The sequence below is a fragment of the Pituophis catenifer genome, unplaced genomic scaffold, assembly GCF_029215685.1.
Source record: "Pituophis catenifer annectens isolate HBS135680 unplaced genomic scaffold, rPitCat1.0.hap2 SCAF_4, whole genome shotgun sequence".
Classification (NCBI taxonomy): domain Eukaryota; kingdom Metazoa; phylum Chordata; class Lepidosauria; order Squamata; family Colubridae; genus Pituophis; species Pituophis catenifer.
Genome location: NW_027256884.1, coordinates 98,673,559 through 98,700,817, shown reverse-complemented (window position 1 = coordinate 98,700,817; position 27,259 = coordinate 98,673,559). Strand labels below are relative to the sequence as shown.

The window sequence follows — 27,259 nt, the reverse complement described above, 5'->3', positions numbered from 1 at the left end:
GAGGAGACGCGAGGGAACTCTCCGAAGAAGAGAAGCAGGCGTCGCGGGTGGATGGGTGGGTGGGTGGTGTCTCCTGTCACAGGTGTTAGAAAGGAGACCACTCGGAGCGAGCGAAGGGGAAAGCAAGGGGGAAGGGGGAATTACGGGAAGGGTTAAAATAAAGAAAAACCCGAAGCATCGGGTCCAGAAGGAATCGGGCCCCAGGAGGTGGAACTGGAGTTTCGCGGTCCTCGGCGACGGGTGGGAGGAAGAAGCTCGGGCAGCCGGATCAACGGAAAGACAAAATGGCTGCTGCACAAGCGGAAGTGAGGTCTGGGAAGATCTCGCCTAGCCCTTCGAGCGGAGGGAAGGGGAAGCGCTTTGAGGAGCGTCGCCATGCCGGAATCGGGCAAGCGTTGCCAGGGCCGTTGAAGATGATTTGCCGTTTTAATACAGGCAGAGAGGTCGGCAGGAGTGGGAGACGGTTAATTACAAGTAATACAGGCAAAATAATTTAAATTGCATTCAAGAAATGTAGTTCCTTTCTTGTATTGAAGTAACCAGTCTGCAAATCGCCGGCTTGGCTGAACTGGTCTGCCCGTAATTATTCTTAAAGCGCTTCCATGAGAATATGAAAGTGTCTTTAATTTGCAAGCTTCACAGTTTAACTTTGTAAAGTATTTTATTCGATTTGTTTCTTTAGTTTCTACAGAAGCCGAAAAATAATTACCGGAAAACGCGATCAAAACTTTCTAATCTCCAAGCGGTTTGCAAAAAGGATTCCTATCTTTTTAAATTATGTTTCTTTCTCAATTGTTCGTTTGAATAATATGTAGCATACCCAGCTTGCAAATAAAATGTAATTAATTCATCGTATATAAGCAGTTATTTTAGGGTTTTTTCCCCAAATAAAGACTAGTCAGCAAACTTGGTTTCAGAATTCCCAGGTGATCATGTTTACCGCACATTTAGCACATGGCATTTCACCTAGATTTATAAAACACAATAAAATATCAATGTTAAAAAGATGTATGTTCAAATACCAATGTCACTTCATTGAAGTGCAACATCGTGTACATAAAAAACAATAACCAGATACTGGACTGGTATATGCCCTGTTTATAGCCAGTCACAATGTGATCCAGTTTGACCTGGTACTGTATTCACCGAAGATACTATGCCCCATTTTTAGAGTCCCATGCAGATGCCGTGTGAGATGTGAGTCCTATTTTATTTTTTTTTAAATTTAATTTATATGCTGCCCTTCTCAGGGCAGACTCAGGGCGGCTTACAATGTGCTAAGCAATAGCCTTCATCCTTTTGTATATTTATACAAAGTCCGCTTATTGCCCCCACAACTGGGTCCACAATTTACCTACCTTAGAAAGGATGGAAGGCTGAGTCAACCTTGAGCCTGGCGAGATTCGAACCTGCAGTAATTGCAGGCAGCTGGTCTTAATAACAGGGTGCTTTAGACCACTGTACTACCAAGGCTATTCAGGATTGTCCACTGCTGACCTGGTAGTTCAAAGCCTGGCACCTTTTTTGTAGGGTCATTTATGTCTTCCTATGTCTGGACATTCAGAGACTCAATGGTTTTCTACTGAGAATATTAAAGTTGTCCCATTTTCAGGAGGCAACTGGATATTTTCTTGGAAGATGTTTCGCTTCTCATCCAAGATGCTCTGACAGGATGGTGGGGAGTCAGAGCTGACAAAGCTTCTTGAATGAGAAACGAAACTTCTTCAAAGAAAAAACAAAGTCCATTTGCCTCCTGAAAAAGCACCTTTGGGATGATGACCCAGATGACTGAGAATCTCTACAATGAGTTGCTAGGCTGAAGTTGTGCAAGTGACTGGGAGTTTCCTGGATTTGAATCTTCCAGCTGATAAATGATGAAAGTCGCCTTGCACCAGTAGTTGTTCATAATTTTTCTGTATTCTCTCCCTAGTGCATCTTGCCTTTGTAAAACTGGCATGTTGCAGCACACAAATTTGACCCAATTATCAGAATACTGTAGGTCTGAGCCAAGTTCACAGATATCACTATTAAGTTACAATAATTTACATTGCAGTGACACTCTGAATGCTATAGCCTAAAATATACAAAATTATTTTTTGAATATGTAAGCATCTCTGGAAGAGATTTTGTAATTGGAAGTATAAAAATCGTTTAACTTTAGGCTATACTAAAAATGTTTTCAATAGTATTTCTGCATCGTTACTTTGCCATTAACATCCCATAAAATGGCTTTATCAGCCTAAATAACAAGAACGAACACTACCAGACTAAATATTCTTAAATCTAAACAGCGTAAAATATTATTCATATTGTAAACAAGGATTATCAGTAACTTGGTTGGTGTAATATAAATTTCTCATTCTTTGATATGTATAGGGTTACATTATGCATTGTTTAGGAAAAAATGCAATCTTACAGTGTGAAAATATACAGTTGACTAAATTACATTCAATATTTTAAGGCTATATTAAGGATCTGTAGTATAGAGCAGTAGTGTGACATAGTGGGGAAGATGGCTTGGCTTCCACTTGAAAGGTTGAGTTCAATCCTAGGTAGGAAAAAATATCTGCTGCAAACTCTATGTAGGTGTCAGCATGGGTATCTGGCTAGTACACGGGCAGCTCCATCTTGTTGCCCTGAATAGGGACTACAGGGTTGCAAAAAGGGAGTTTTAAAAAATTATTATTAAGGATCTATAGTGTTTTCAAATTTATAAATCTAGTTGCTGAATTCACAACAAATATCTTGTAAATTCTGAAATTATAAATAAAATTGCTTTAAAATGACTATTTTGATTCATCAGTATCTCTTGATCATAAAAGTATATTGAATTATTTTTTAAAAAAACCCAATGTTTTCCATCCAATTCTAAGACTTCAATAGGAATTTCAGAATCATATTTTCCCTTACATTGAAAAACAACTGGCAGAGCAGTTTTGCCATTATTCTATCTCCATGCAGAGAGAGAGAAGTGGTCACAAGTCCTTAATGGTAGAAAATTTAATTGCAATGCTTCACCAGAAATAGTTATGGCTGTGCAATGTTCAACTATTTACTGATCAGCTGCTGCTAAGATGGTTGAAATATTATGAAATTTATCCTGAGTAAACTAACAGTTTTCAGTGGCAAAATTTCCTTAATAAACAACCAGGTCGTAGGCATGTGGGCAGATTAGACAAGAATAACATGAATTTGAAATGAATTTACCAATATGTATTGAGATTTAAGTCCTTGATTTTTTTTCACTAATAATTTCTTAAATACAGACTTTCCTGTATATGTTTTGCTAATAGCGACTTTCAACTTTAGTGCTCATCATTGTAAATTATGTAATGAAAATGACCTGAAACTTTTAAGAAATATTTTTTTAAAGAGAATAGACAACTATAGTCAAAATTTTATTTGACATAATCAAATCAGCACAAATCAGCGTTTCCCACCAACACGAGGAGCAGAAACTTTCACAGGCTTCACAATTTTTTGTTTTGGTGCAGTCTTTGTTGGTGCCTGGAAATAGAAAAGACGACACTGATGAGGGTATGGTACATATTAAGTCAGTTTACTTAGCGTAAGATAGCATAATGCATATAGATGAACTTCTAGTGAGAGAGTGAGAACGAACAAAGTGTCTCTAAATCAGGGGTCTCCAACCCCCGGACCACTACCAGGCTTTGAGCCATTTGGAACTGGGCCGTGGAAGTGGTGGGCAAGCACCACTCACGAAGAACCGTGCTGCCCCCCCCTCCCAGCTGCAAAGATTGGGGAACTCTGCTCTAAATCATTTGAACGAAGTTTTCAATCTAGTCAGAAATGCTATGATCTTCTTTGCAACCACTGGACTAAAGGAATTTCATATTGCAGCCTTTGAGAAACAATTGTTACCATCCAATTATCATGCCATTTTTTAAGTTTATTGCAGCCCCTTCCCTGATTGAGGAATGGGGGTTACAGATACTTTTAATTCAAAACCCGGATTATGAGAGACTTACTTTCAAGTTTCTATTAGATCATAATGCTCATTCTTAACTCCTAGCTCAACCTACTTTAGAAAATTGTTATGAAAATAAAATATCCTTATGTATATAATATACTATCACTTTGGGCAACTAAAGGAAAGGTAAAACATAAATGAAGCAAATGAAAAAAAATATGTTTATCTTCAAGTCACCCATGTAGCCTCCAACTGATTTGGTCAAAGTATGAAATATATGATAAACTGATAATGAGACTAGAACACAGAAACAATTTGATTTCATAGCCGCAATTGTTTTGTTTTGTAAATAAGAATCTACAAAGAGTGATACAACAAATCATACTCTTGCTTTAACAGCCTTTGCCAGCCATTACCTTTGTTGTAGAGGGTACTGTTTTCTTAGTTGCCTGCTTAGCCTTCTTTGCCTCCTTGGCAGCTCTGTTAATTATATTGCAAAAATATTAATGAGAAGAACAATTTTTTTATTATTTAACATCCAAAATGTATGAAAAAGTATTCTCGCTGCATAGCAGAATAGTGGTCTATGGATGTGTGGAGACATTTGGTTAGATATAACTACTCAGAATTCCATTTATAACTTTTTTTTTTAAAGAGCCTAACCCTGGATAGATGGGCCCAATATTTTCTGCAACATTAGGTTCCCTTTAATCACTTAGTTCATCCTCCAATCAAACCATTTTCTACGAACCACGTTCTCCATTCTTACGAAATTCTGTGGCTCCCAGACATGGCATAAAGGCAAAGTATAATTTCTAAACCAAAAAAGATTGCCTACCGTGCAAGAAGGGAAATTCTGCAATATTATTCAATTTCATTGCAGGATCTTATGTGAGGCACTGATTTTTCTTTAAGAATTTTATCCCATTCTAGGTTGCAATAGCTTATAAATACTGGTAATTGTTTAAAATGATGCTTTCCTTACCCTAGTGCCTGAAAAGGAAAAATGTACAGGAGATGAATTAACTTTTGATTGGATGCTTTAAGTAATTCCCTATTTGTAGTATCTTCAGGCACAAGCTGCTGCTACAGAGCTGCAGCATCAAAGTATTCCAGATGTCTTAAAGCAGTTCCTCTCTGGAAAAGGGCTTTGATTCATCTCCTCATCCCTGTGAAGGGTCTGGAAACAGATCTAGCCATTGGTGAAACTATCCCTGGTTTAAGCCCATACCGAAATAAAGGGGTGAAAGCATCCCAGACCACAAGTCACCAAGTATTTTTAATCTCCTGATTTTTTTAAAAAAATCCTTTTGGACTTTTGGAAGTGGTTTGAACGAAGTTAAATTGTACTGTATTGGCTTTATTTTTTAGCCTAATTCCTTTACATGTGAAAAAAAAACATACAAATAAAGTAACATAATGAATACTCACCCGTATTAAAAATCCATAATCAATGTCTATTTTTTACATTCAGCCAAGGATGTCAACTAGATCATAATTATACTTTTGTAAAGAATAAGAATAAAATGTACTCACCTAATGGCCTGTTCCCTTTGAGCTTTTCGCACTTCAGGCTTCTGATTTCTCTTAGCCATTATTTCAGCCAAAGAAGCGCCTGTGATTGCTCTATGGCCCTTAACAGCACGGCGTGTACGTTTCTTTTGTACCTCTTCCTGAGCAAAGAAATGAATGCTTCAAAAAAGTATCCATTCTTGCAAAAACTCAAAAAATTTCACACACGGCAGCCTTTTGATCATATCAGATTGAAGTATTTTATATAGTTGCTACAGTTCAGTTTTCTCACCTCCTATTTCAACTCCCAGGAATTTTTTTTTGTATTTTTATCTAATATTTCACATTTGCTGATCACTTGAAACTTAAGGAAAATCAACTTTAAAAAAAAATAATTAAAGTCCATATTGGAAGGTTTTTTTTTTCTTGATATAGATTCTAGTCTTTCACTTACCAGTAAGAGAAATATTAAGATATCAAAGGCCTGCTTGATGGCCCTGTCACCCATGAATACACAAGACTGCAACTCTATATTAGAGCGATCTTCTATACATTAAGCTATAATTCTTTTCCAATTTACCAAAAACATGATTTTGATTAAACAGATGTAGAATTGTACTGTACATTTCTTTAATACTGCTTGCTCTTTCAATTAGCTGTATATGACTACTTTATAACACAGCTCTTAATGGATTTTCTTTCCTAGCCACAGAAGATGCACATTTCAATCACTTTTTTTTCAATAGTACAACAAAAAGGCATAGATTTCCTATTCCCATCAAAATAATTGAAACCACTAATCCTTTATCAAAGGTCACAGAAGATATTTTAATAAATGGATTGTGAAAAGCCATGTATTATGATCTAAATCGGGGGTCTCCAACCTTGGCAACTTTAAGACTTGTGGACTTCAACTCCCAGAATTCCTCAGCCAAGGTTGGAGACCCCGATCTAAATTATGAATAATGAATACATTATATCACAACTAAGCAAAGCATGATCCCAATTATGTACACATAAGAGTTATGATTACTAAGGTATAGGGAATCAGAATAAATCTGCTAACATGTTTTATTAAAAGGCAAAATTTGATGAGCTGCAGCTAACTTCATTAGATGCATAGAATAGCTAGACTAGGATTTGAATTGGGATGAGATGGGTTGGGAATGAAGAAGGTAGAAGTTATACAGATGCAAATTACACATTGAGCAAATTAAAGGAATGGTTCCATTTCATTGTTTTGAAGTAATGGTCAAATACTATCATGACTTCAGCAATTTGGATTCCACCACCACCCTCAGCATTGACTTTCCTTCCAACAGGGCCACTTTTTTGATGTCGCAGTAAAACTGCACACATTCATTTTACAGGAAACCTACAGAATTAATTTGCATCATGCAAGTAACATGCACTTCCAGTTTCCATCCAGAAATTTTAATCAAATCTATCATGGTAGAGCAAGGCTGCATGCTACAACTATGTTTATTCTGGTTCTCTTGACAGAGACACTCCATGAATGGAATTAGACTAGGTATTCAGGTTATCCATCCAACAAGATCAATAGACAAATCACTAGTAACAGACTTGAGTAATGCACTTTCTGAAGTAATGGGTAGAAGGCCATACTTGCATATACCATTGAAACTACATATACCATTCAACTACCATTGAAAAAAGAAACTACAATGATGCAGAGATAAGAATCAGACCTACAACTCTGTCTACTCTGCCCTCAAATCTATACAAACAGCATTATCACATCTATTTTGTGATATAAACCATCATTTGCCAGCAATGTCCTGGTTTATATCTAGCACAAGGTAGGTAGCAAATAGACAAACTTTGCACATAATGGAAACACTTTTTACAACAGGATTCAAAATAAGAACAAAGTAATACAGCATTTCAAGCTTTCAGGGTACTCTACACATTAAAAAAATTCAGGCAATTTCAAAAAGCCTCATCAAAACAACAGATTTCTAACACATTATAATTGTTTGTGGTTAAGGTACTTGTAAACTGTCTCACAGCTAATTTGATTTTGCATAACCAATCTATTTCCCCTCTCACATCATCCCAAGTCAATCTAAGTACTGTATGCATCCTATACATGAAAGTGTATGCCTTTTAATTTAATTTAATTTAATTTAAATTTAATGTTCATAATGGAACATAAGAATATTTAAGCTGTGAGGTAAAATAAATGTCATCTTTCTGTGATATTGTTAAATATTATTTTGGGTGTTCTTACTCTTATTGAGAATACAGGCAGCCATCATTCCGTCTCCATAAACTAACAAATACAGCAAAATACTTACCGATTGTCCTTTCTTGTGCTTTCTCCTGTACAAAACAGTCCAATTGATCTGACGGGGATTTCTCTTAGACAGGAATGCAGACTCACATTTTGCATTCAAAAACTGAAAAACCTGGAACATTTGGATTATTTTTTTAACATAACATGCATTTGGTACTAATGCAGACTGACAAAACAGCTCAAAACAATTTTAGGTCTGAGGATTCAATAATGATTAGCTGTGAACTAGGCAATATACAACTTAAAACTTAGCTAAACCCCAACAATGTTATTTTGCAACATTTTCAAAAAAGTATAGTCAAGATGTTACTTTTTGCAGTACTCCACCAGTTGTGCTTGCACTGTTTCCAAGGTATGTAAAATAATCTACTTGTTGATTCCTTAACTACTTCACTGCTCCATTGGGCGAGTCAGGCAAAATGTGTAAGTATTTTGCTTTAGTAAGACTTCATTTGCTATATGGCTAATAATTTCTTTTAGGTTGTTCCAAGTGTTGGCTAGGGAGGGGCACATCAGCACCAAAAATTACATCTGTAATTAAAAAAACTGGATGGATGTGTAACAATGCCAGTGATCTTTTTAATGATTCTATCAAAATATGATTTCCATGCATGTATTGAGCAACAATTGCAATAGAATAGCCCTAGTATGCCAGACTCTTTTTTTTTTTTTTTTTTTTGCGCCTTACCTTCCCGTCCGTACGAGCGTAGCGGCGGCCATGGCCGGGGTAGATCTTGTACCCACTGAAGCTGCACAACTCGACCCTGCATTCCAAAGTTACCGAGAAACAAATTAGGAAACCAAGAAAGCCTAAACCTCCCCCATTTCATGTGCCAAACCTGAGGATGGCCTCGGATAAAACCAAGGCCCCGGTTCTTACTTCATAATGGCAGCAGCGGAGCAACCTCACCGGCTCCTCCAGCGTATAAGAGAAAGAGAGGCTCATGGGAAACCGGATTCTTTACTCGCGCGGTGCATGATGGGAGCACCCGCTGTTTGTTATACGATGGGAAGTGCTGCGCTTTCATTAGCTGGTAGTTTAATTCCTAAACTGGATAAAAATTCATTAACTGGGACACAAGGGGCCCTGAAAACTTTGTACCGTAATATAAAATCTCTGGCATTATTTTTTTTCTCAAGCGTTTCTTGTTATCCAATCAGTACCTAGCCTCAGCCCGGTTGCCTAGCATTGGAAGCAAGCGGGAAGTATGGCGGCAGCATCGGTTGCGGAGGTTTCCGCAACGAAGACTGAGGGGACCAAGCCATCCACGGGCGCTAGTCAAGGTAGGAGTAAAATCTGCCGAACGCGGAGAGCGACGAAGATATGCCATTTGAGAACGCTGGCTGAGGATCAGACAGCCTTTTCGTTGACCGTTATGGTGGGGGGGGGTGCGCGCTGAGTGTCGCGCGGAGCCATATGGGGACTGTAGTTTGTATCAACCTGTGTCTTGATTAATAGTATGAGTTAATTTTAACAATGCACTACAAATCCCGAAAGGCCTTGCGAGCGGTTGTTTCTTTTGTGTAGTTTGTAGGAGCGGTACTTCACTTACTCTTTTCTTGGCGTTTTTTATATGTATAATACACGTATATTGAATTAATTCCAGACATTCCTTTGTGCCGCCTTTCTACATATGCATATCAAATAGAAGTGTAAGTGACAGTTATATAACTGTGTTAGATGAGATACTACTATCATTCTTTTTAGTAACTAGTTTTTTGTCCTGAAAAGCATTAATTATTAGAGTGTTGTGGTATTTGTCTTTCTTTGGGGAAGGGATTGTGTTACAAGCTATTTGCTAATGCTGAAACTCTTGTTATATGTGAGAATTTATTTTTCACAGGATGGCATAATTGAGCAAGGGTGTTCCATTGTAAATAATGGTAATGGTATATTTTAGTATGTACATTTTTTTTACAAATCAAACTTTTGCAATATAATGTAAAGGAAACACTATGACATATTCTACAAAATGTCTGGATAAATAGAAGACCATATAAAACCAATAATGTTATTAGCATCTGCTATAGCCAGGGTAATCAAGGACTATGTGATCAAACACTAGGTGATGCTTTCTAAAAACCCAATTGCAGCTAGTTCAAAGGGGCAAGTAGGGTAGGAATGGGACTCTTCAATCATCCCAAAATCTGTTGAGAAACAAACTGTTAAACACAAAACCTCTCAAAAATTCCAGACCAATTTTGCTCACAATTTTCTATTTTAGATGACAGAAGAACTAGAAAGACCAACAACAGAAATCAGTAAAAAAAATTTTTTACTACTGTTTCTGTGGGCGGGTATGGTGTGGCTTGGTCAGCGGGGCATGGTGGGCGGGGCAGGGGAAGGATACTGCTAAATCCCCATTCCCTCCCCACTCCTGGGGGAAGGATATTGCAAAATCTCCATTCCCAGCCAGAGGTGGTATTTGCCGGTTCTCCGAACTACTCAAAATTTCTGCTACCGGTTCTCTGAACTGCTCAAAATTTCTGCTACCAGTTCTCCAGAACCTGCTGGATTTCACCCCTGGTTGATACTCCCTGATACTACTGGTTAACCAAGAAAATGAAAATAGGAGAAACACTGGTGGGGCTGGGGACAATGGAGATCTTGATCAAAAGAAGAGTTGTTAATAAATTAAAGGCAATTGTATATAGGATTCCATAGGAAAAGCTAAATGAGGAAAGTAAATCAAGATAGCTACATAAAAACTGCAAATAATTCCAGTGAAGAACTTTTTATGATTAGTCATCCAAAATGCAGTGTGCCAGAGGATAAAAGTACCCCTCCACTGCCATTCAATTAATTAAAGGAATTGGTGAATACTTAATGTAAAATTCAGTAGTCATATGGGTCCTCCCTGTAAATAAATTACATATTTTGTTCCACTCATCGCAGAGAAGATTCTAAACATGAAGACCTTTATAAGCAAGTTACTAAAGTCTGTCATGTTACAGAAAACAGAACTGTGAGGCTTTACCTATCTATACCCAGAAACATGAACCTGAAGATTTATGAATTTGTCTGGTCAAAATCAGTGCAAGAGCACAGCATAAATTAGTTAGGAAGTCAGAAAGAATCCCAGAATAATGTCTGTGGATCTGTAGGTCACACTTACTCAAGACTGTGTGTGGCTCCACCATTAGAAAAACCCTGGAAAAAATGTGGTTTGTAATAGAGATTGCAAAGTGGCCACCACTGGTCACAAAGAACATTTGTAAAAAGTAGCTGGATGACACACCATATTTTTTAAGAATGTTCTAGGCTGAACTTCTGATGAGGACATGATGAACTAGATGTCCCTGATGAAGCAGACATGGCATAATGGCTGAAATCAGCAGCCAGAGGATGGATTCTGGCCAGCATAATCTCTCTAGAGAAAGGAAGAATTGTGGGATGATGCACATATAGCCCAGGAAGCGCACTCATAAATGGACTGCAGAAACCGGTGTTTTTGCAGTCAGCTGATGAGCATAGTAGAGGAATGTCAACTATGTCCAGTTATAATATGGTGTACAGTATATGGATATAAAGCTTGGCCAAGCCGATTTCTTAAACACTTGGAATTTTTCTATTCCTTTTGCTTTGTATTTGTTTTTATCTGTACAATTATGTTTAAAAAGACAAATGCTCCAGGGATTGATGAGGCAAAAGTAGAACTTTAACTTCCAGACTAAGTGTATGTTATTATCACTGACAAAAATAAATATTGCATTTCACAGTAAGACCATCATATTCCTCTTTAAGGTAGATGGGAGGTTTAGAAATATGAAATATTAATAAAATAAACACCAATATGAAAGCGTAGTAAGGTTTTTGCTGCCTCAAAACCCGGTAACTTGTCAAGTTCCTGCCAGTGAGGCAAGAATTCTGCTTTATAGTAGAGTTTTACCAGAGACCATCATGATTATCATTGACAATGAAGTTCAAATAGATTCTGAAGTAAGACAGTGATTTCAGATACAGAAATATACATTAGAATGGGTAAAGCCCAAATTCAGTGTTTTGAAATGGCCAAGTCAGTCTAAAATTGAGCCCCATAGAAATGTGACAGGACCTGACATGAGCAGGTTATGTTAGAACACTTCGAAAAATATTGCTTAGCACTGTAAAGAGTATGTTATAAAAGCTGAAGTTCAAAATATATTAAGGTTGACAGAGGTTATTAAAGACAAAAACAGATTTTTCAGATATGTTAAAAATAAGAACAAAGAAATTGGTGCCCAGTTTAAATACTGTATTGTAAAATACTAACATTGTATAGGGCATGATTGCATATTGTCTTCTAAATTAGATGTGTTTGGGGTTTTTTTAACATTTGGATTTTTTCTTCTTATTTAACAGGTTCTTTAATTAATTGGTCAGGCCAGGGTTTACAAAAACTAGGACCAACTTTAGCCTGTAATGCAGACATACATACTCTGATTTTGGATAAAAATCAATTAATTAAATTGGAACACCTGGAGAACTATAAGAACTTGATGCAGGTAGGATTTTTTTAAATACATGTGAGCAAATATGCTTTGTTAATTAAATTATTTAAATTTGGGGGGAAACTTGGAAAAAGAAATTGTAATGTTTCATTCTGCATGTTATGAGCATAAGTTATGCTCAGTAGTAACCTTCAATGAATATGAGTCCAATACAATATTTGATTCTCCACCTTTCTATGCACACAGTGTACTCAAATTAGAACAACTAATTATCTTTGTATTAGTTAATATTTCTTATATTTATTGGTTTTGAAGTAATTAAAAGCTTCTGACAGAATATTATTGGGAAGACACATTCTGTAAAAATGACTTTTGAAAGCCCTTTTGTAGGTACAGTCACAAAGTGACTGATATGAAAGGAGGTTTAAACTACACTTAACTTCCAATATAAGAATACAGGCCTGCAGATAATTGGTAGGGATTTATAGGTTAGTATAAGCATTTTAAATTACACACAAAAGCCTATCTTCATTAAGTCACCCAGAGTGACCTTGTATGGAAGATGGGTGGCATAGAAATTTAATAAATAAAAATAAGTGCATGGCTGCAACACTAGTGAAATGTGCCTCCACTGGGAGAGATCAGTCAGCACATAGACTGCTGTTCTCTTAACAACTGCAGCTTTTCAGTCAGACCAATGTAAAGCATGTTAGTAGTTTTAAACAGGTAATGATGAAAGCATGGGTCATTGCAGCAAGAGCCTCGCACTCCAGTTTGGGTTGCAATTCATTCAACATAGCATGATCTTCCAGACTGGGTTGCAACTGATACAACCATAGCCTTCCCCCACAATGTTAGTATCTTGCAGTAAAGTACTAACCTCTAGCATTGGTTGGTATGTACATACTTTCCCATTTATAGTTTTCCCCAAGAATTAAAATAATTATAAGCAAAATTGAAGCTATTTGTCCATTTTCTTGCAGTTGTCAGTAGCCAACAATCGTCTAGTGCGGATGATGGGTATAGCAAAGTTGACTCATCTTCGAGTGTTAAACTTGCCTCACAACAGTATTGGTAACGCAGAGGGATTGAAAGAGCTAATGTACCTGGAGTGGTTGAATCTGGCAGGAAACAATTTAAAGGTAGGTTTTCTTTAAATAATCAAATAAACAGCAAATAATGAACAAAATAATTCTTGCATCTAGCCTTTTAGAGGGGTTGTATAGAAGGGGTAGTCTTGTAAATTGAAATTGTAAGTAAATACTTAAAACAATAAAAATGTTAAACCAATATAGTAGTATTGTATTTAATTTATGTCATACCTAGGAACTTGATTAAGGCAAAATGTTTGGAAATGCAATATTACATAGAATGGAATAGGATAGGATAGAATTTTAAAATTAGAGGGGAAAACTTCACTAGCCTACATTATGCTGACAATGCTATCCTGATAGCCCCTCAACCATACAGATAAGATTTGGGCAATGTTTAGGCAGTGAAGAACCTTTCTAGTAATAAGTATTGTTCGCTTGGTGAAATAATACTATAAAAATAAAAGCTTTTCTGTAGCTAATGCTGGACTTTAGAATTCCCTTTCGTGAGATAAACATCCCTCCTTAATTGAACTTCTGTTGTGATGGAAAGTCTGTCAGTGCATACTTTTATCATGTGTTTTATGGAAATACCTTCTTAAGAGTTTTCATATTTTTATTTGTATTCTGTGGCCTATTATAATTTTAATATTATTAATATTATCAACCATGGAGGCCCAAATCTACCCGAACACAATGGACACAGACAGGATGAAAACCTATGACGAATTGTTGAACACAGAGGGAGATATGAAAACAAGAGAAGAGCTGAGACAACAGGGCACGGATATTGATTGGTGGCCGTATTTACAGATAAAATCAAGATATAAAAGTGATACGGAAAAATTTGGAATCCAAAAAGAAAGAAATGAATTAGATAAAATTATAATGCAATCAGATGATAAATTAATAACTAAAATATATAATTATCTATTAAAATACAAATTGGAAGAAGAAGTGGTGAAGGAAAATATGATTATTTGGGCTAAAAATTTTGGATATAATATTAACCTAGAGAATTGGGAAAAAATATGGAAAGTAAATACTAAGCTGACAATGTCCGTGCCCTACAAAGAAAATACATACAAGATGTTTTATAGGTGGCATCTCCCCCCTGCACGGTTGGCAAGGATGTTTCCCAATACTAATCAGAACTGTTGGAAGTGTAAAATACAGAAGGGGACCTACTACCACATGTGGTGGTCATGCCCTAAAGTCAAAAAATTTTGGAAAACAATTCAAAGTCAGCTGGAAGAAATTACCGCCCAAAAAGTACCCCTCAGACCGGAAACCTACCTACTAGGTATATTGACAAAGGACTATAAAAAAGAGACACAATACTTGATAATACATATCTTAACCGCAGCTAGAATCGTTTTCGCACAAATGTGGAAATTGGAAAACACGCCACCAGAAGAGAAAATAATACAAAAAATTATGGAATGTGCAGAAATGGATAAATTGACCAAAGAAATACAAGGAAAAGAAGATACAGACTTTTACTTAATTTGGCAAGAATGGTACAAATGGTTAGATAAAAAAGACACGAAAAAAGAGAATACCACCCAAGGACACAAAAATAAGCAAATAAAAGGAAATATCGTTATATAAACATTGATACAAGATGAAAGATAATATATATAGATATATTGATATATAATTACCGAAGTAACTCTACTTTCAAAGTGCAAGTTATATGACTTGATTTCATTGTATAGTTTATGTCTAGTTTGTTTTAACGTCTATGTCTATATGTGTATGTTTGTTTACAATAAAAAATTAAAAAATAATAATAATTTTAATATTATTAAATTTAATTTCTTTGTCAACTCTAGATGTTTAAAATTAGAAATGAGATTTAATTATTTTAAGTAAGATATTATAGGTAAATTACTTTAGACTTGTATTATAGCAGACAGAAATCGATTACATTTAAAAGTATGAGATTATTTCTGTTTATTTTCAGAGGAATTCTCCTTCTTTCCTTTCTTATCTTTACACTTCTGTGCCTGAACATACATTTGTCACTTTGTAGGAGTTCTACTGTAGTCCTGCTTTTTAAAATGTATAATAATTTAATGCAAATTTTAGAGTCTTGGAATCTTTGTTTTATTAGAATTCAAGCTGCTAGAACAGAGTTATGCAACTTTTTCTGGGCAGGAAGTTACATTTAACCTTTGAAAGATGTGCAAGTTAGCGGACTCCAGAAAGTAGTGGATGGAGCCACTAGAAAGTACATTTTATTTTATTCCATTTAAACTTTTTTTACACTAAGTGGGAAATACGATTGTACTTTTTTCAAGTATTTTATGTTTTTAAAACTGCTGTTTCATAGCAACTTTTGGAGGTTCCCGAGACTGCATCAAGGATTTCAGAAGTGTCTTTGAGTTTTATAATAATGACCCTATGTTCCAGAATCATTAGAGTCAGATTTATTAGAATAAAACTAAAATCCAATGCAAAACAGTCACTTAAGGTAAATATGCATCTGAAAATAGTGATGAATATTCCTCTGACCAAGCACATAACTAGTAGTTTCCTGCTTTGGATATTTCCAAGATGCTTTCCAACCCTTATAGTCTGTGATTTTTTTGTATCTTTTCTATTATTTCTAGGTTCACAGGCTTTCTCCACACAATCTAGGTCCTATTTTTCTTCAATATTTTTCATGTTGGAACCTAATTTACTACATTTACATGTAATATTAAAACAGTTAGAAACTCTATCATTCAAAGGCCTACTATTAGATATGATTTAACTTCTATACACCTTTGTCATAAATTAAATTCAACCAGAATAAAGCACACATTCTTTTTTAATTATGGAAGATGAATTTATAGCATGTCTTAATTGAGAGCCAGTTTGATGTAGTGGATAAGGCATCAGGCCAGAAACTGAGAGGTGAGTGATGTTGGGCCAGTTACTCTCTTTCAGTCTTAGGAAGAAGGAAATGGTAAACCATTTCTGAAATCTTGCCAAGAAAACTGAAGGGACTTGTCCAGGTAAGTGCCAGGAATCATCTCAGTTTCAAGGCACCCCATGCCATATTATTTAATGTACCTTCTTTGATATTAAGAACTGTAAGTAATTGCAACTATTAAACTTCATACTGATGCTGAAAAATATTTTGTCTTCCTTTAGACTATAGACCAGATCAGTTGCTGCACATCTCTTCAACATCTTGATTTGTCAGATAACAATATACCCCAAATAGGAGATATCTCCAGACTTTCATCTCTAAAGGTAAATATTTTTAAGCTTATATTCTTTGATGGTCTAAATATTCCAAATTAAGGAGTGAGTTCAGAGCAGCATTGTTGGCCTTTAACTGTAATAAAGTTTTGATTTTATTCACAAGAGCATTTTCTTCAGGTAGCTATGAATAAGATGTAGTGCAAAGCTGTCTCAAATAAAAAAAAAACCTTTAAAGGCTTGTAAAACAGTCATGTCCATCCATGTGGCATTGGATAACTAGTAATGCAGCCTCACAAGATACTAAAAATATTTTAAAATAAAGGCATATATATATACATATACATATACATATACATATACATATACATATACATATACATATACATATACATATACATATACATATACATATACATATACATATACATATACATATATATGTAGGTCTTTGGTTATTCGGGTCTTCTCCCACGTAAAATTGGAAGTGTCTTGGCGACGTTTCGACGAAGTCTCATTCGTCATCTTCAGGCTGGTGTTCTCGGCTTCGTGCTTCCAGGAGCATGGAAACACGAAGCCGAGAACATCAGCCTGAAGATGACGAATGAGACTTCGTCGAAACGTCGCCAAGACACTTCCAATTTTACGTGGGAGAAGACCCGAATAACCAAAGACCTACATACAAACACCCGCGAAAACCTGAGAAAATAAATGAATATATATATATATATATACATACATACATATATATACACACACACACACACACACACACATTAACTATATTCTGTATATTTTTATGTGACTTAAAACAATTGCTCTGTGCTCGGTGCAGCCCAACCAAGCCAAAAGCCAAACCAAAATGTTGAACCACCATGCTTTAAAACATAGTTTGGGTACATAGTAATTTATGCTGTAGTTCCACTAAAATGAATGGTCATGATTAACTAGTCAATGATTAATATCATTTAGATCTAACATATTACATTTCTAAATGTAACTAAACTAAAGAGAAAATATAGTTATGAATATTTTTTTACATTCCCTTGAAATATTTTTTAACACACAGCCATGTGTTAAATATAAATGATATTTCAAGTGTGTGTGTGTGTGTGTGTGTGTGTACACCTATGTATTCAGTGTATTAGGAATATTCAGAGCAATTCACATTATTAAAGTATATGTCTACATATTGTTTTCTCCATTTTACTATTCCTGAAGACTCTGCTGCTGCATGGAAATATCATAACTTCACTGCGTTCAGCACCTTCTTGTTTACCTCAAGGCCTGACGATTTTTTCACTAGCAGAAAATGAAATTAGAGATTTGAATGAGGTAAGAATAACATTTTTGAGGAAAATGGAATAACTTTGAGAAAGAGAAATTAAATACAATCTAAATTACTATAGTTACATTTCATTATATTTTCATCTATATTTTTCTTTTTATTGTTACGTTTTGGGCACAGAAGACATGTAGATTTTAAAATTAAATGACAGTAACTAGCAGTTATTTAATTAATGATTGTTTAAGTAATTAAATATGTTAGCAATTAAAGTAATTAAAATACTGTAAAGAGGAAATGACATTCTTTGAGATAGAGTCTTAAAGTAAGTTCTTTGCAACATATTTTTGCAATTTAAATATGTTACTATGAACAAAAATAAATTTTGGATTGCTTACATAATGCTTTACATTTAATAAACAGAAATGAAAACAAAAATAAAATTGATCCTCCGTAAGGGGAGAGAGGAACAAATGTTCCTGGTTCAGATATTTTGTACCTTTTTTTAGTGATGATGGATTAAATAGATTAAGAAATAGAAATATCTTTTGAAAGGCAGTGTGAATTTAACTTTGGTTTAAACACACTTTCAAACGGAGCAGGGAGGAATGATGTTTGAAGCAAATATAATCATGTAATTACAAATATTTTCCTCTTAAAATTGTCAGAAATTATACTTTAGGACATGATGATGAATGGACAGTATTCCATTTTCCATTTCCAGTTTTTTCATAATCTGTCAAAAAGAACTAGTTCAGTCTGCAGCATGATTTTTTAAAAAATGTTAAGACATTGGTAATGATCTTATTTAATCTCTCTTGAGCCATAAAAACTCACCGTGATTTTGAGTCAGGCTCGTTCTCTTACCACAAAGTACTTCCCTAGGTTTGTTTTCTGCAGGTAAAGAGGATCTACGATCATGTGGCTGACTTTTTGTTTTTATATTCTTAATTTCATGCCCAGTTATACCAATAACAAAGAAAAGAAATACTGTACAGATAGTCCTTTGCTTAACAACATTTGTGACCGTTCAAAGTTTCAACAGCACTGAAAAAAAATGACATATAACCAGTTTTCACATGTCCATTACAGTGTAGTTATAGTATCCCACGATGATATGATCACCATTTGTAACTTTCTCATATGGCTTTTGACAAGCAAAGTCAATGGAAGAAGCCAAATTTGCTTAACAACTGCATGTTTCACTTAACAGATGCAGTGATTCGCTTAACCACAGTGACAAAAAGGTTGTAAAATGGGGTGCAACTCATTTAATTGTCTTGCTTAGCAATGGAAATTTTGGGCTCAATTGTGGCTGTAAATCGAGGATTTATAATTGAAATGTCTTCCATATTATAATAAACCTATTGGCAAAAAATATTCTAGTATTCTAATAAAATATATTTAATAAATCTAAGAAATAATAAAATAAAACAATAGTCTGAATAAAATTAAGCAAGTAAAATTATTTTTCCCTCAAACATCTAACATATCTAAGCTATAGGATATATCTATAGTGCTACTCAGCCTATAAATTTTCTTTCCATTTAATCACCAAAATAATTGTTTCCTTTTCTTTTTAGATTTCTTTCTTGACCTCTTTTCCTAAACTAGAACAACTCTCAATTATGAACAATCCTTGTGTGATGGCAACACCTAACATTCCAGGTTTTGATTACCGACCATTTATTGTCAATTGGTGTCTCAGTCTTAAAGTAATTGATGGATATGTGGTTTCTCAGAAAGAAAGGTGAGAACATGATTAAATTGAGTGTTGCCATTAATTAAAGGTAGCAAGAATAAATACAAAAATGTCAAGGGATTAGGAAAGCATGTGCCCAACTGAAAGAATGCATGAGATAACAATGATTAAAATTTGGGAAGTACAGTGGTTGCAAGGAATGAAAGAGAAGAGTGAGAAAGTTGTGATTTTGTAGTAGTGGTTAAAATTGATGACCTCAAAAAGAAAGAGGTGAAATGTTTAAAGAACAAAAAGTAGTACATAAATCAATATACAGGCATGCTTGCAGCAAGGTTTATTTGGAAACTTAAAAGGCTAGATAGGTACTGTACAACAGTTACATTTCTTTCCTTGTATTATCTTCTTTTAATTGTTTACTTATTATTTACTTTTTTTCTGAACTTTGCATAACATAATTTACTCTGAAAGGGAATAATATGAGACCATGTATGGATAATACTGAGTAGAAAAAGTATTTGTTGTTTATGAAATATAGTTTTTTTTATATGAATGCATTTACTGATTTTCATTTATGCATGTTTAAGTCTAACAAATTCTAAGGCAAATTACTGTACTTCCAAGTTCTGGTTTTAATTTATATACTCCTGAAGATAAAAGCAGACACTGGATACTTAGTATGTAGCTGAAATAGTTTATTTTGGAGTTCATGAAAATTACTGCTTTTTCCCAATGTATTATGATATATCAACAATTGATTAATTTTTTTGCTATTGGTCCTGAGTTACATCTATTACTTCTGGATTTCAATTACTGTTCTTTATGCTCTTATGTTTCTAATAGAAAGTGCTTTCAAAATGTTTAGTACAATTAATATTGTTTTTGTGTACAGCTTGAAAGCAGAATGGCTTTACAGTCAAGGAAAGGGAAGATCATTCCGACCAGGCCAGCACCTTCAGTTAGTACAATATTTGGCCAGTGTTTGTCCTCTTACTACTATGTTTGGACTCCAATCAGCAGAGGATGCCAAACTGGAAAAAATACTACATAAGCAAAGGTGTGAATATCATTATTTATAAGTCATTTTTATATAATTTAATATAATCATTTTAACTTGTTCAAGCAGGCCTTAATTCATAAGGTTTTCTTAAGCTGCTTTTTAAGGTCAAAAAAGTTGATTTGCAGATATATATATGTATTTTTCTAACTCTTGCTAACATTTGTGATATTAAAGAAGAGTGGTTCTCTGCTCTAGTATTCTTAAGTCCTGAAATAAAATCATTTAAATTTTTATATTTAGGTTGCATCAGAGGCAATTGATGTATCAGAGCCATGCCAATGAGTCACTTGTATCCTCAACTCTGAATAAAGGACTACCCATTAATAATGAGCCAAACAGTCCTGCCCATGTACAACAAGAAATAACCGAAGGTGGTAAGAATTAATATCCACTGTGTTTTCATCACTCTTGTCACCAACTTGTCTATAGGCTTGAAATCAGTGATTGGGTACACATATACAGGTTCATAATCATAGTGTGCCTTGGTGCTAGATTACTGTACTGAATCATTCAAACTCAAATTCACAAATATATTGTAATATATTTAACAAACTATGGTTCAGTTGTGGCATACTATAGTAGACAAAATGGGATCATGTATTGGTGGAATTCAGAGTAGGACTAGGAATAATGAAAAAATATATTGCAAATGGAGTTTAGTGCTAAGTTGAAATTGATTATGCAGACTGTAAATCCATACAGCAAATTAATTTGTAATAACAAAACTGCACAAGGCAGTCAAAGAGGCATTTTCAAAAGAGGCTTACATTGCTACTTCAGTAACCCCTTATGGATATAGGCACTAACAAAGAAATGGTTGTTCACACTAACACATGTTATAGTGCATATTTTGACTACTTTGTAATATGTAATAGGCTAAGATTATTAGGTGAAATCTTGAAGATTTTGTTCAATATTATAGTTAAAATTTATTTTAAAAAACTGATCCAAAACAAAAATGCCTTTCTTTACTAAATGGATGTGAATTGTAACCATAGTTGGACATAGAAAGCATCACTGTAGAACAAGCTTAAATATTTCTGATATGTTAGAATTGTTTTTCATTCTTCCTTGTCTTTGAAGAAACAAAAGATACTTTGTTTGGTTTCATAAAACAGCTGACACAAACTTCTATGTCATCAACAGCAGTGGCAATAATTGTGTTTGTTTTAAAACTATTTAAAGCCAAGCTTCTGAATCTTTTAACTTTATTAGCAAATCTAAAACTGTAAAAGTTTAAGATTTTGGGATAGTTCATGTAGATCATAAGCTTTAATTTTTGAATGTTGGTTTCATGATGTTTTGGAACGCCTCAGAAGTCTTCAAAAGCTTTCTGAAGCATCATGAAAATGGCAATGACAATTTGGTGAACTGTGGGTGAGGCCACTAAAACTGACGTTTTAGAAGGCCTCAGAGGCAATCATTCATCTATATCAGGGGTGTTAAATTCACATTGTCATGGCGGCATCATGTGATTCATCATGTGATTTTTTCCCCCTCCCCTTAGCTAAAACAGGCGTGGCCTTGGCCAGCGTGTGACATATCAGGCCCGCGGGCCAGGAGTTTGACAGCCCTGATCTGTATGGATGAAAGTAAATACTAGATAACATGGTTACTCCATCTCATTCTCTCTCACTTAAAAGTACCTGGTCATAGAAAATCTTTTCCCCTCACAACAGTGTTTTGCTCTCTCCTCTGCTGTTTTAGTAAGTTTAAAAAAATAAGCATTTGGTGAAAGGCTTTGTTCCTATGATAAGATAGGTAGAAACTATGGAATATATACTTCTTCTTTGCTCTTTATAGAGACATTCAATCTAGATTTATTCTCCTTTTGATCAGCAGATATCCTAATTTCTCACTCAGTCTAGGCTCAGATGCTATTTATATATGAACTTTCATTTATTACAGTGCATTTGGCTACATATTGCACTGCAGCATCTCAAATCTAGATGTATTTTTAGATATTGTCATATTTTATCTAATCTTCGATATTATATTTATAGCTTATATTTAAGAGTACCTTTCTTTGTCTTACGAGTCTTAACCTGCTTTAAAGATATATTTCAATTTTGGTAATAATTTTTTTATCTACTAGATTCTTAACTATATAAGTGGTTATAGACTATACTTCTAATGATTTCAGCCATTTAATAATTTCTGCTTATCTAAATCCACCTTGTATTCTGTCCATTGGTCTTGGTAGAGCCTGATAGAACATTGGAAGGAGGCTCTATATAGCATACTCCGAGCCTGATAAAGGTCTGTAGTTATGAAATCTCATGAAATACTATTTGCAGGGGCCTTGCTGAGGTGAAATTCCCTTTAATCTAAATAAAAGAGGTTTTATCAGGACGAAGAGTCTGCTTCATGATCTTGGAAGGCCTAGGTCAGAACACACGGAACAGGGTTAGGGGATCCCTGCCCTAATCCCTAATTAATCAAAAGACAAATATGAGTACCGTGTTTCCCCAAAAATAAGACCGTCTTGTATTTTTTTGAACCCTGAAATAAGCACTTGGCCTTATTGCCATGCGCTTAAAAGCCTGATTGGGCTTATTATCAGGGGATGTCTGATTTTGGGGGAAACAGGGTAGTAAATGTTTGGCAAAAATACATACATACATACATAAATATTGAATGTCTATGTGTTTTATCTTAATCTCTTTCCCAGAACGTATTATTAAAAAGAATACCTGGGTTGTGACAAAATCCAATGATGACCATTCTTATGCAGTTAAAAATGTTTCTCCAACTTCGGTACAAGCTGAAAGAAATACTTTTAAGGATTTTTATTTGGATGATATACAAACTGACGAGGATAAATTGAATAGTAGTCTCCTATCTTCAGAATCTACTTTTATGCCTGTTGCTTCAGGGCTGTCTCCAATGTCGCCCACTTCAACAGAACTGAAACTTCATGGAATTGGCATTGATATAGAGGATGTGGAAGATGTGGGGGATACATATTTGGAATTTACAAAAGATATTAATATGCAGAACAAAGAAAAGCAGAAAAGTGATTCTGTGCTTTTGGGAAAGTACACCCTCAAGTCAGCAGATGTGGTAGAAACTCAAAATGCATATCAAGAGGAGGATATTTTCCCCATTGCTTCTTCTTCAGTAAACACTGATATTCAACCAGATGACGTTAGCAGTTATCAAGCATCCCTTGATGACAGTGTAAAGTTCAGTAACTTAAAACAGACACACTCACCTGAAGAGAATGTTATCAAATGTGTTTCTGTTGCTAGCTCTCTAGAACTGTCTACTGATGCATCAGTTACTGTAACCCATAAGAAAAATGAACTTCTAGAAATGAATAAAGCTGCCACCAAGCTTCAGGCCTGTTGGAGAGGATTTTATACAAGAACATTCCATCCCAGAGTCAGGGAAGCACACTATGAAATTCGACTCAGCAGAATGCAAGAACATATCATTCATTTAACTGAAGAAGTTCAAAAGTAAGTAGGAAGTAAACTGAAATAATAGGAAAGGAATAAAATTTGCTATAATTTGAGATCCATAAATTTTATCTGAAAAAAATATCATAAGTATAATTCGGGTGGTGGATTTGTTTCATTTCCTTCAGTTGGTAAGGTCCTCTTTGTTCTCCAAATGAAGGCAAAACTCACCAACTTTATAAAATGGAGTATTCTTTCAAAAATAAGTTATTTGTTCGCATAATCAAAGGAGAAAAAATTCTCTTCAGTGTCTCTAGCGAAATTAAGTTGTATTGTTATTAGAACGGATGAAATTGGCCTATTTAATCAATAAACTGATGTAAATATATTTCCTCTCCAAAACTCCATTCTTTGCCAGAATCTATTCTTAATGCAGTACAGGTAGTCCTCGACTTACAACCACTTCCTTAATACCGTTTGAAGTTATAACAGCACTGAAAAAAATTACTTATGACTGTTTTTCACACTTACGATTCTTGTAGTATCCCCATAGTCATGTAATCAAAATTCGGACACTTGGCAACTGACATGTATTTATGACGTTTGCAGTATTCTGGAGTTATATGACCACATTTTATCACCTTCTGACAAGCAAAGTCATTATTACTAACTTTACAACTTCAGTAATTCACTTAACTGTGGCAAGAAAGGTTGTAAAATGGGGCAAAACTCACTTAACAATTGTCTTGCCTAGCAACAGAAATTTGAGGGTAATTATGGTCGTAAGACAAGAATACCTATAAATAATTGTATTGCAGCAAAAGTGGTGATCAAAGTGGCAACACTTTTAAAGCTTGATGTATATATGAAAATCATTTGCAGGTTAAGAAAAGAAAAAAATGAAGAGAAGCTTCAAAGACTTGTGCAAGAGGAAGCTGTCAAATTTCTTTGGGATCAGGTAGGATTAGTTTTCCTAAATATTCATTTCTATGAATAAAAACTAAAATATTCTCCTGAAACCTTGCTGTGTTTTACAGTTGACCCAATTAACTTTCTTGTGTGAAATGAGATATTATAAATATGCAATTACATATAAAATTATATATTATCATCTTTTCTTTTTGTGGTTTATACAGGTTAAATCTATTCAGGAATGGCAGCTTTCAGTAAACCAACACCTAAGTAATATCTGGAAAAAAGATTCCCCTGCGTGTAGCATTCTGGGTCCACATGAATTATTCATACAGTCATCTAGACCAAATCAAGAACCTTCTCCTATTGATAGTTCAACTTGGTTAGGTTCATCTTCTGAAATGTCTCATCAGAAATGTTTACAGGAATATCCTGATTCAGGTTTCCATTCCTGTGTATCAGACCAAAATATCCTTAATGAATTGCAGAACTCTGAAAAACATTTGACAAAAACAAATGAAGGCTTTCTAGGAAATTCTCTGCAAACAGTTAAGCCCTATGAAGATTTTCTTTCGGGAAGCCTTTCTGATGCTGTGATCCCAGTTGACCACAAGGAATATTGTAAAGAGAATTTGAACAATGATCAGAACAATACTCTTCTCCAAGAATATTTAAAAACAGTTGAGGAACTAGATGATTCTGATGAAAAGACAAATTGCAGCAATGGAATAGAAAGTTGTCAGACCAATACAGCTGTTTCGTCAGAAGAAAAGGATATTTTATGCAGTGCTGTTTTAGTCTCTCAGGATGTGCTTCCATTAGCAGAAGAAGGAATTGATACATTCAATCTAAATGATAAAATGGCAGAAAAAAAGACAAACTGTGATTCTTCATTGCAGACACTTTCTGTTAGGCTATCTGTATAGCAAGCATAGACTGACAGAAAAAAATTTAAAAGCCACATTAACATTTTATGTTATTAGACCAATTTCTATACATTTTGGGAGATATCGGTCTCCTTGCTTTTAAAAATCGCTTGTTAGAGGATTAACGCTTGTTAGAGGATTAACAAACAGGTTTGTTAATCCTCTAACATTAGATTTACACTCTATTAAATTATATCAAGATAGGTTCAAATAGACATGGTAACATAACATTTTATGTGGTTTCGTTATCACAGATTTTTATGACATATAACGTACTCTTAAGTACTTTCCATATTGCTGTTATCATAGCTGAGCTAAACAACTGTTTTCTCCAAGGAAACAAAGCATGCATCCTTATTGTAATATTCAAAGAAAGAAATATAAATATTTAATTTGACGAATAAGGGCAGTATGCAGAAGTTTATATTTGAAGGCACAAACATAGCATCTATCTGCAACCCTTTAAGGCAGATTTCAGGTTAAGGCATTGATAGAAAGTGTTATTTTTGCATCCCTACATGATCTGAAACATTTTTGCCTGCAAATCTGAAATGCTATTTCTCCCAATGGTCACTCAACATACAGTTAATAATGTAAGAGAGAGAGTGTTTAATTAATAGTCTGAAAATGTATGCGGACACACAGGTACTAAATTATAAGCTTGGAAATTTTGGAAATCTTGTTCCATTACAGATCTTTCTTTTAAAAAAACAGTGCCAGTCAGTTGACTCACCAGTACTACAAACATTTTTCTACAAACGTGACTATTGAATTCCACACAGCTGAGTCCAGCCTGTTATCACAGAGGACTGTTTTTATGAAGTCACATTTCTTTGTTTCATTTGCTGGGACAGTGGGAATTTTTTAAAAAAATGCAATGCAACAAAACAAACCAGTTTGAAAGTGTGTGCGGGGGGGGGGAGGAGGGGGGGTTGAGAAGAGGCAACTTCTCACACTATATTCTCATAATGATATGAACAATTTGCCTATTTTGCCAAGGTCAGAATGTGTATAAAGACAGTACATATTCAATTTTATACCTAAGAAACAAAAAAATGAGAGGGTTTTCTTAAAAATAGATCAGCATTATATGGCCATGGCTGCTAAAACTATACAGAATAATTGTTTAATACCATTAGCTGCTTAGTAGATTGCTAAGACAAAGAAGCAAGTGGCCATGTTTTCTAGTTGCTTAGGGAGGATTGACTGCTAAACATATTGCCACACGTTAATATGAATTAACAATATTCATTCTGGTATTCATGGAGAATGCCTACATCCTACTGCTTCACCATATAATGATAAAGAAAGCAACAATTCTTCTTTACAGACTCCACTGTTTCTATCAGTAAATGCTTTGTATTTTTTCATTACTAATAATTAATAGTTATTGTCAATAATAAATTTTTTTCTATTCATAAATTCCGGAATATTTAAAAGTTGTAACTTTGTTCCCAGTATTAAGTATATAATCAAGTATACATTGTTCTTGGCTTAATGAG

The 27,259-nt window shown here is 34.7% G+C and overlaps 2 protein-coding genes across 2 annotated transcripts; one reads left to right on the top strand and one right to left on the bottom strand.

Moving 5' to 3' along the window:
* Positions 1-3,385: 3,385 nt before the first annotated feature.
* RPL24 (ribosomal protein L24) lies at positions 3,386-8,716 on the bottom strand. Its single transcript, XM_070942733.1, has 6 exons — positions 8,641-8,716; positions 8,449-8,524; positions 7,762-7,872; positions 5,468-5,604; positions 4,348-4,411; positions 3,386-3,507 (listed from the first exon to the last, which is right to left on the bottom strand). The coding sequence occupies exons 1-6, from the start codon at positions 8,643-8,645 to the stop codon at positions 3,427-3,429; spliced, it is 474 nt and encodes a 157-aa protein (XP_070798834.1). The 5' UTR covers positions 8,646-8,716; the 3' UTR covers positions 3,386-3,426.
* A 191-nt stretch (positions 8,717-8,907) lies between these two features.
* On the top strand, positions 8,908-25,757 carry CEP97 (centrosomal protein 97). Its single transcript, XM_070942731.1, has 11 exons — positions 8,908-9,044; positions 12,103-12,245; positions 13,175-13,333; positions 16,424-16,525; positions 17,696-17,809; positions 19,343-19,509; positions 20,351-20,515; positions 20,759-20,892; positions 23,190-23,979; positions 24,802-24,877; positions 25,056-25,757. Exons 1-11 carry the CDS (start codon positions 8,969-8,971, stop codon positions 25,755-25,757), a joined length of 2,628 nt encoding a protein of 875 aa, XP_070798832.1. The 5' UTR covers positions 8,908-8,968.
* Positions 25,758-27,259: the final 1,502 nt, after the last annotated feature.